Source organism: Nannospalax galili, unplaced genomic scaffold, assembly GCF_000622305.1.
Source record: "Nannospalax galili isolate Female #2095 unplaced genomic scaffold, S.galili_v1.0 scaffold473, whole genome shotgun sequence".
Lineage (NCBI taxonomy): Eukaryota > Metazoa > Chordata > Mammalia > Rodentia > Spalacidae > Nannospalax > Nannospalax galili.
Window position 1 is genome coordinate 333235 of NW_008334092.1, and position 10414 is coordinate 343648.

At 44.7% G+C, this 10414-nt stretch overlaps 1 protein-coding gene across 1 annotated transcript in view; it reads right to left on the reverse strand.

Annotated features, from left to right (window-relative positions):
* Position 1: 1 nt before the first annotated feature.
* The window catches only part of Yars (tyrosyl-tRNA synthetase), a gene marked incomplete at its 5' end in the record, with an annotated part of 26889 nt that continues 16476 nt past the window's right edge, over positions 2 to 10414 (reverse strand). The window contains 6 exon segments of the mRNA XM_008829198.1: positions 2 to 859; positions 2224 to 2365; positions 3212 to 3405; positions 4853 to 4950; positions 5743 to 5878; positions 10090 to 10175. Of these exon segments, the coding sequence (XP_008827420.1) occupies positions 749 to 859; positions 2224 to 2365; positions 3212 to 3405; positions 4853 to 4950; positions 5743 to 5878; positions 10090 to 10175 (767 nt within the window).

Consider the following 10414-nt stretch of genomic DNA (forward strand, 5'->3'; position numbering starts at 1 on the left):
CTGTCATTCATATATTTTATTTGAATTTGACAGTGGTGGTTAGTGATGTGACTGAGACGCCTTATGAAGTATCCTACCCTCTATGAAGAAAGCACCACACTGTGCCAGTCCACTCTGACCCTGATGCTAACACACAGCAGGTTTAGGGAATGTCCCAACCTAGCTGATCAAAGGAAATTTCAATAGCACTGGGGTGGGTCCTGCCACCAGTGCCAGGCCTCAGGGTAGGCAGGCTTGAGAAAGCTGTCAGCTCTGGAAGCTTGGTAGACCACTAGGTTCTCTGTTTCTCTTTTCAAATCCCACAATTTCCTGTTGGGGAGCAGCTGTAATTAGCCCAGTCCAGGCACCAGAGCCCAGCTAGAGGCACAGATGCTAGGATAACTCCTAGGGAACCTGGGAACCAATGTTTTTCCAATTACAAGGATTGTGGCATAAACTTTTTCTAGGAGTTATATTGAAACCAGACTTCGTAATCAGCTGGCAAGGGAAGAAGTTACAGCTGGTCTGCTACTGCTGGTCTACTGCTGCCCAGCCTCGTCCAGCCTCCTTACCCTAGGGGGTTGGTTTCATTGCAGCAGGGTGGGGATGATCCCAGATGGGATCCCAGAAATGAGCTGTCCCCTGTTGAGTTTGGGAACTCATCAACAGTTCCAGACCTGTGGCTTCAGTGTCCTGAGAGATGATGGGTGAATAGGTGAAACGAATTGGGACAGCAGACAGGATGGTGGGAGAGGAAGATGCTGGCTGGCTAGCTAATGTTACCCCCTTTTAGTGATTTACAGGAGATGAACCCCAGCTTGGTCATGAAGTTGGTTTGCTTCCATTGTGCAATGCAGTCCTCAGAAATTTTAAAGTCGGCCTGGATGAGACAGGAAAAAAAAATGGGTGGTGGAACACAAAACTCTTACCTTATTAAATGGTTAACCTAGCCCAACTTTACTGAAGGAGTAGCTTGCCAAAGTTTCCTGTCTTATCTTTTGATAAACACTTTTTTTTTTTTTTTTTTTTTGGTCTTTTTTGAGACAGGGTCTCCCAGTAGCCCCAGATGGCCTGGAACTCACTATGTAGACCAGGCTGGCCTCAAACTCACAGAGATCAGCCTTCCTCTGCTTCTTGTGTGCTGGGACTACAGGCATGTACCACCACACCCAGGTAACATGTTGATTTTTTAAATATTTTATGCCCTTGGAGGACAGAAGAGGCTGTTGGATCCCCTGAACTAGAGTTATGGGTAGTTGTTAGCTGCCATGTGGGTGCTGAGATTCAAACCTGGGTCTTCTGCAAGAATAGTCAGTGCTCTTAACTGCTGAGCCATCTCTCCAGTCCCAACATATTTTTTTATGAATAGATACAAAGACCTATATACTGTGACCAGAAGGAAACAATCATGACTTATTTTAGGAGTGATGGAAGGACTGGAGATCTGTGTGTATGCTTTTGTTTTGTTTGAGAGAGGGTCTCACTATATAGCCTTGGATGGCCTGGAAGTCCTTATGTAGGTCAGGCTGGCCTTGAACATGGTGTGAGTCTCCTACCACTGCCTCCTGACTATTGGGATTAGAGATGTGCACCACCTATCCAGCGGGGACTATGGATATTTTCTTCATTTTTAGCCCCGCATTTAAGACATTTTCTACAATGTTTGATGAGCAGAGCTAATTGTTTTTGCCGGCACGGCCCAAATACTTAGAACAGTGCCTGTCACATATATTCTGGACTTGATACTTATAGAATAAATAAATGAATGAATGAACTTAGGGACAAATGGTGCAGGCCATATGTGAGTCAGTGTCCAGAAGGCAGGAGAGTGAGGGCAGGAGAAAATCTGGGAGGATCTGGGTTGTGGCTTCATCACTTCTTCCATTTATTTGCTGCAATATGGAGGATCAAACCCAGAGCCTTGTGCTACCTCCTCTGCCCTTGGCTCCAGCACTTCTGCTGACCCCAGTGCTTTGCCAGGTAAAATGGGGATATCCTTCGGCTCCTGTTCCAGATTGCAGACCAAATGAGGCAATGTCTTAAGTCCCTCACTCAGTACTTCAAGGTGACAGTGCTCAGTGTATACAGGGTCCTTCTGAGACCCCCAAGTCCCTCATATTCGGATTGGAATGAAGAAGACACAGGGGCTCAGGTGTAGGAACACTCACTGGAAAAGAAGCAGCTGTGGGTTCAGTGAGAGCATACTTGGGACAGCCCAGGCAAGGAGGAACAGCAATGCTTTACCTGAAGTTTCTCGAAAACTTTCTTCTTGGGCTTGAGCTCTTCATCTGGTTGGCCCTTCTCGTAGCCCTTTACAAACACATGCTCACCAGGAGCAGAACCTGCAGGGGGGTCCAGAGGTTCAACCTGGCGGCTCGCCCCTTCTCTGGGGAGACAGAAAGGGAAAAAAAAGGTGAGACTGGATGGTTCCAACAGCTGTGGAGGCCAGTTACTGGGCCCTAAAGGGATTTAGGATCCTCAGTGCCATGACCCAGAGGTCTTCATCACTTTTCCACATCTCTGGACATCACTTGGTTTAAATTAACCAAGCTGTACCAAATTCCTTTTCCCAGAGAGAGACCAAAATCTGGGTCTCCAGCAGCAATAATAGTCAATCAGAATGGGTTTGAATCCTGGCTTCTCTTACTAAGTAGTGAGACTTAGTATGTACACACTTTCATTTCTGTTTTGGTCTTTTTGAGACAGGGTTTCCCTGTAGACCAGGCTGGCCTTGAACTCAGAGATCTGCTTGTCTTTGCCTCCTGAGTGCTGGGATTAAAGGTATGTACCACATGCCCAGCTCATTTCTGGTTTTTGATCTTTATTTTTTGAGATGGGGTCTCATGTAGCTCAGGCTATACCTGAATATAGATAAGATGACCTTGAACTTTTGGTTTTCTTGCCTCTATTTCTCCAGTGCTAGGATTACAGGTTGTGCGAGATTACACTGACTTTTATGTGGTGTGGTGTTGGGGATCAAACCCAAGACTTCATGCACATTAGGAGAGCACTCTATTTGACTGGGCTACACCCCTTGCATCATTTTTTTAATCTTAACCCTTTCTGTAAGTCAGGTTTCAGTCATAGCAGTTACACAGCAACTTCTTCATGCCTCATCTTTTAGCATCAAAGAGATGCATTTTCTTAGGGCTTCCATGTGGCACAATTCACAATCACAGGGCCCAATTCCTCATTCTTGACAACCCCATCCCCCTCACAAGTCCTCACTCACATAGAAGCACACAGTAGCATGCCTTGGGATTCCACTCCTCTCATCTTCTGAGGTTTCAGATTGCACAGCACCACCACCAGCCTGTCCTGTAGCTCCTGTTTGGGCACAAACTGCACCAGGCCGCTCACCACAGTCCTGGGCTCTGCTTCCCCCATGTCAATCTTCTCCACATATAGGCTGTCTGCATCTGGGTGCTGTCAGCAAGAGATTTTTTTTTTTGGTCTTTTTGAGACAGGGTCTCCCTGTAGCCCCAGCTGTCCTGGAACTTACTATGTAGATCAGGCTGGCCTTGAACTCACAGAGATCCGCCTGCTTCTGCCTCCCGAGTGCTGGGATTAAAGGCATGCGCCACCATGCCTGGCAGCAAGAGATTCTTATCGGGGCTGGTGAGATGGCTCAGTGGGTGCCAAACTGGACCACTTGAGTTGGATCCCCAGGACCTACATGGTGGAAGGCAATACACTCATACACATAAAAAATTAAACAATTAAAGGTAGGCGTGGTGGTGTACACCTTTAATCCTAGCACTCAGGAGGCAAAGGCAGGTAGATCTCTGAGTTCAAGGCCAGCCTGGTCTACATAGAGAGTTCCAGGCTAGCTGGGGCTACAGGGAGACTTGTCAAAAAATCAAAACCAAAACAAAACAAAATAACACCCTCCCCCAAATTTATTTTACATGTATGAGTGTTTTGCCTGTATGTATGGAGGTGCACCATATGTGTGCAATGCTCGTCGAGGCCAGAAGAGGGTGTCGGATCCCCTATGGAATTACAAACAGTTGTTAGCTGCCATATGGGAACAGAAGCAGGGTCCTCTGCAAGAGCAGCCAGTGCTCTTAACCACCGAACCATCCCTCTAGCCCCTTTTTTTTGTTTTTTTTCCCCCCAGTGACAGCTTGTTTTAATATGGTGAAGCAGAAGTTTTTGAGACAAAGTCTGACTATGTAGCCAAAGCTCCTGCCTCAGCTTCCTGAGTTCTGGGATTACAGGTGGGTATTACCCACCTTTGAGAACAGGCCTTGGAATATTTTAATCCCTAAGAGGATGGATTTGAGGAAATGAACCTAAGGTTTGTGGGAAAATCTCTCACAGAGATTTAAGTGGCCTGGGCTGCTGGTGGCTATACCACTATGGTTCACATATGTCACCAACAGGTCCCAGATGGTTAGGAGGTGGGAGTGGACTAATTTTGGTTCACCATTGGAGGTAGGAGTCCAGCAGCCACCTCAGGCATGCTGTCTCATGGTTGGGATGGTCAGGTCTATAAAAGTGCAAAGCAAATCAATGCCAGGAGAAAAAAGGCCCAGAACAATGGCTCCCAGCCTCCTGCCACCACTGCCTAGGGAGCAGAAACTGGTCTAAGACAAGGCCTGCAGCTTGCCCAGCAAAGATGGCGCACACTAGGTGAGTCCATCCAGCCAGATTTAATGGATAAACGAGTTCCCTCTAACATTCTGCACTCCCAAGTTTCTGGCTGAGTGTAGTGTAAGGTTGAGGCTGCCTGGAATTAGACACCTGGATTCTGACTAGTAATGTGACCTCAGGGATGTTCCTTCCCCTCTCCAGGCCAGGTTTTCTCCAAATGGAAACATACAAACCTAACCCTTGTCTGCCTCTCTGAGGTGTGATGAAAATTGAGTACCTTCTCCACACTGATGATCTTCCCCACACGGATATCCAGCCGGGATGGGATGATCTCCTCTGGTTCTGAATTCTTGGCAGGGCCTTTGGCAGTGGGCTCTGGGAGCAAGAAGAATCCCATGAAGTCAAGGCTCACCTCCTTCCCAACTTACCAATGGCTGGTCAGTACTGACCCCACCAGACGAGGAGAATCCCAAAACCTATCCACTGAGTTATATTCTTCTTTATTATTTTATTTATTATTTTCATCTTATGAGTGTATTGCCTGCATGTGTAATGCCTGAAGAGGTCAGAAGAGGGCATCGAATCCCATGGAACTGGAGTTACGGACAGCTGTTAGCCACCATGTGGGTGCTAGCTAGGAATCAAACCCTGGTCCTCTGCAAGAGCAGCCAGTGGTCTTAACTGCTGAGCCATCTCTCTAGTCCCCCCCGCCCCCTTTTTATTTTGAGACAGGGTCTCACTATGTAGAACTGGCTAGCCTGGAACTCCCAGAGATCCACTTGTCTCTGCCTCCTGAGTGCTGGGATGAGTTCTTCCAAGAAGTCCTGCTGGCTCTTCTGAGACTCTTCCCAAGCAGTTGTGAACAGACTATCACTATATGTACCAACTAGAGACAGCTGTCAGGAGGCAGGTTTAGTCAACACAAACTGGGAGATCAAAGTGCAGGTCTCACACCATCATCCCTGCAGTGTTGCTGCAACCATTTCAGTGTCAACCAAACCAAGACAAAGGACCTGGGTGTCACTGGGATAAGACATTCCTCTACTTCAGACCCTTGTGTTCCTAGGCCCTCAACTTAAGACAGGTATATTTCTGAGACCCAATGACTGGATCTCTCTCCTGATGCTGTTACCTCAGCCTGGCCCCTCCTTTCCCAGCTGGTCTTACTCTGCTTTGAAGGATCTGGGTAGGCAGCACTGGACAGTTTCTTCAGGGCTGGGGTGTTAAACTTTTCCCGAATTGGATCCAGCAACTTGTTCAGGGCAACTTCAACAGAATTCTTTAGGTCTCCAGGATGTACAACCTGTGGAAGTGAACCAGGCTGGTGAGACAAGTCCTGGAACAAGGCACACAACACCAGAATCTACAAAGAGCTGCAGAATACCCAGCAGTGTGCCCTCAGCAGCCTTGATCCTCACAATAATCTCATGAGACTGGCAGACCAAAGAAGGGAAAACAGATCCAGAAAATCTAACTGCTCAGAAAGCCAGGTCTGCCTGTCTGCCTGTCTCAGACAGATCTCAGTATATAGCCCAGGTTGTCCTCAAACTTGCCACCTTCCTGCCTCAGCCTCTTGAGCACTGGGGTTACCAAGTTCTTGCCACCCACCTAGATTGAAATCCAGAATTTTTTTTTTTTTTTTTGGTATATATACGTTTTTTTTTTGTTGTTGTTTGTTTGTTTTTGTTTTGAGACAGGGTCCTCTTGTAGCCCTAGCTGGCCTGGAACTCAGAGATCCGTCTGCCTCTGCCTCCTGAGTACTGGGATCAAAGGCTTGTGTCACCACGCCCGGCCAAAATCCTGATCTTTCGACTTTGAATTCTATATTAACTTGAGGGTTTTTAGAGGCTGAATATATTTATTAGTCTAATTCTGTTAGTCTTTCTGTTTATGCTTAGAGACATAAACCAAACATTATTCACATAGGTAACCCAAGGGCCAATGACTGAGTGAGAGAACAAAGGTTCTGGAGTTAGACATACAATCATCAGATACCCAGTTAGCAGTATGATGCCCCGAAGTGGAAACTTAGTCTCTTTAAATTCTGACTTATTTTTGAGGTACTAGGGATTGAACCCAGGATCTTGTACATACTAGGCAAGCTCTCCATCAATGAGCTACACCCCCAGCCTGATTTTCACTTTTTTACTTAGAAACTGAGAATAATGGGCTAGCATGGTGGTTCACAGTTGCGAAGCTGAGGCAGGAGGATTGGCTGGAGTTCAAGGCTAGCTACAGTATAAGACCTGTTTCAGAAAACAAAGAATTAAAAATAAGAATGAAGCCGGGCATGGTGGCACACGCCTTTAATCCCAGCACTCAGGAGGCAGAGGCAGGCCGATCTCTGTGAGTTCAAGGCCAGCCTGGTCTACATAGTGAGTTCCAGGACAGCTGGGGCTAACCCTTTTAAAAAAAAAAAAAAAAAAAAAAAAAAAAAAAAAAAAAATCGCAAAAAAAAGAATGAGGATGACAACAGGTATATCTCAGAATCAGAATGAAAAGTAGGTAAAGAAACACGGTGAGTGTGGCGAGTGGTGCTAGAGCACACTAGTAGAGCTGAGCATCCCTCATCTGAGAAGCTGCAAAGTGACAACATGGGAGAAATCCCCATATAATCTCATGTGAACTATCACAGTCAACAGGTAGGCACATTAAGTGACTCTACTAAATTACTTCCAGGTGTGTAAAGTATATATGAGACAATGAATTTTTTTTGTTGTTTTTCGGTCTTTTTGAGACAGGGTTTCCCTGTAGCCTGAAACAATGAATTTTGTGTTTAGTCTTGGGTCCCATCTCTAAGACATCACATTATATATGTAAATATTCCCAATCTGAAGAAAGTTGAAATTTAGACCACTTCTGGTCCCAAGCATTTTGGATAAGGGACAGTCAACCTGTGGTTTGAAAATTTATTTTTGTCTTGTGTCCTGTAATTCCCTCTTTATACCTAAATCTGGCCTAGAAGGATTTAGATATTCTGAAGGGACGTCCTTAGGTCTGAGTATTTATAATACATCAATGACCACATTCTTGTTTCTGATGCTACTTCTTCATTTCCTTGGGAATAGATAACTGAACAAAAGCTTAGACCTGCTGCTGTCCAATAGAGGAGCCACTAGACTTACAGTAAATTAAAATCCAGTTTCTTGGTTACAGTAGCCATACTATAAGTGCACATGTTACCAGATGCTTCTATGTCAGGCAGTGCAGAAAGAACATACATAGACATGCCCACCTTGAAATTATCATCACAAGCACCGTGAGAATACTCAACTGCAGGCTTTTCCAGAAGCATTCCTTCTAGCTCTGTTCAGTGTCCCCACAAAGGACTGTTTTAGGGGCGAGGAACAGAGTGTGGGTTCTGTGGCCTGCCTCAGACAGCAGAGAAGGGTTTCAGAGCAACATGTGCAGCACATACCAAAGTGGGCCACACATGTTCTGACCTCAGAGGTCACTGAGTCTTTCTTCCAGCTGCTACTCAAACCCACTTGCACATAGTGCTGCCTCCAAATGGGCCTCCAGCTGCCACCCCTGCACCTCTAAGGGAAGGGAATGCAAGGTCAAGTGAGGTGGCTCTACCAACAACTGAAGTCATTAGAAAGTTCCTGCTAGGTCTAGAGCTACAGTGTTCAGTGATGCAGCACTTAACATAGCATGTAACAAGTGCAGGGCCCCAGGTTCAACTCCCAGTATAGAAAGCAACAGAAAGTGTCTCCTGCCTTTAATTCCAGTACTTGGGAGAGGGAAGCAGGCGGATCTCTGTGAATTTGAGGCTGGTCTACCCAGCAAGTTCTAGGTCAGTCAGGGCTATAAAGAGACCCTGTCTCAAAAAATAAATTACCCAGGCATGGTGCCTTTAATCCCAGCACTCAGGAAGCAGAGGTAGGCAGATCTCTGTGAAATAGAGACCAGCCTGGTTTACATAGGGTGTTCTAGGCCAGCTAGGGCTACAGGGAGAACCTATCTCAGACAAAAAAAAAAAAAAAAAAAAAGTTTCTCCTGATGCCAAAGTTAAGCTCACTTTCCTGTCGTCCCTGTTCATAGTCTCACTAGCCCTTTGGAGACTCAAGAGGAGACCTTTCCCTGGAAACCCCCATATTTGAAGACTGCTTTCCAGCTAAACAATCCTACTTCTTTTTAAACAGGTTTTATTTTACGTTTAATTATGTGTTTATATGTGTGTCTGTGTGTTGCTCTGTGCACATGAGTACAATGCCTGCGGAGGCTAGAAGAGGGCACTGGATCCCTGGAGCTTAAGTTGCTGGCAGTTGTGAACTACCAGATGTTGGTGCTGGGAACCAAACCTGGGTCCTCTGCAAGAGCAGTATGCATTCTTGAGCAGCAAAGCCATCTCTCCAACTCTGTCCCCACTTCTTTTAACTATACCTCATGACATAGTTTTGAGTTTCTAATCACAATATCCTTTCTTCCCTAACTAGCATACCTCAGATCGTCATATAACTTTTCAAATTTGAATCCAGGGCTGACTGTCCAACTTTAATGTACTTACAATGCTGAGGAACAGATTGGGTGTTACATCTCTGGCTCTGGAGTCTACATATCACAACAGTCCAAGAACCCATGCTAACATTCCTAGAATTTGATGAACGTTTCTAATTATCGATTCAACCTAAGTTCGCAGTTCATCAAAACTTCCAGTTCATTTCCTATACACCATTTCTACATCTTTGTGACCTGGACCTACCTATATCTTCCCATAATGCCCCACCTCACCTTTTGGACTCCAGTCAGAGCAAAGCACTTGTGATTAGTCATATAGTCTGCCATTTCATCTTACTATGTATGCCTTTACATAATTAATTCCCTCACAAATTTCCCAATGAACTCCTAACCCATATTCCTTAAGCTAAATAAGTGCTCAGATACTATATGCGCCACAGTTTTTATTAGATAGGTAGTTCATCATTTTCTATTTTATGTATGGGCAATTTACAATCATTAATTGCTTCTTAGCTTTGGTTAGATCAAGTATAGTCATCCCTTGCTGTCCCTAGGGAACAGGTTCCTTGACTCAATCCCCAACCTATGGATTATGGATACCAAAGTTTGTGAGTCCCAAGTCCTATATATAAACTGGCATAGTACTCCATATAACCTATATAGTTCCTACTATATACATTATGTCATTTCTAGATTACTTAAAATATCTACTACAACATAAATAACATAAATGGTTGTTAAATTATGTTGTTTAGGGAATGACCCCCCCCCCAAAAAAAAACCCCCCAAACCTCTCTATGTTTCGTACATATGCAATTTTCTTTGTTGGAGTACTTTGGCTGAACTCACAGGTGTGAAATCTGTAGACATGAGGAGATATTACTTCAGCCCTTTGGAGAGTGATAAAAACATCATATATTAGCTTTGTGCCATCTGCCTACTTAATCTATAAACTTGAATCCACATCTAAGTCATCAACAAGACACAGAGCCTCGGAGAGTATCCAGACAGGGCTGTGTGGCTCACTCACTAAAGACTGGCAGACAGTATTACCTCAGCAGCAAAGTCCTTTTCCAGGTCCAGGTAAACAGTATAGGTTTTGTTTCCACCCCATTTCTCATCTCGAAGGATCACAAACTCTACAAGACACCAACAAACACATTAAGTAACAGTAGATATGATATTCCTAGTCTAAGTGTACAAATATTTGTAGTTTTTGCTATGTATATTGAACTCATTTATGGCATTTACTTCTGCCCCCTTGCTGGCCCCAGCATTTCTCTTTCTTTTTTTTTTTTTTTTTTTTTTTTTTTTTAAAAAAAAAAAAAAAAAAAAAAAAAGAGGACGATAAATCTTTCACTGTGATATATCAAAATAA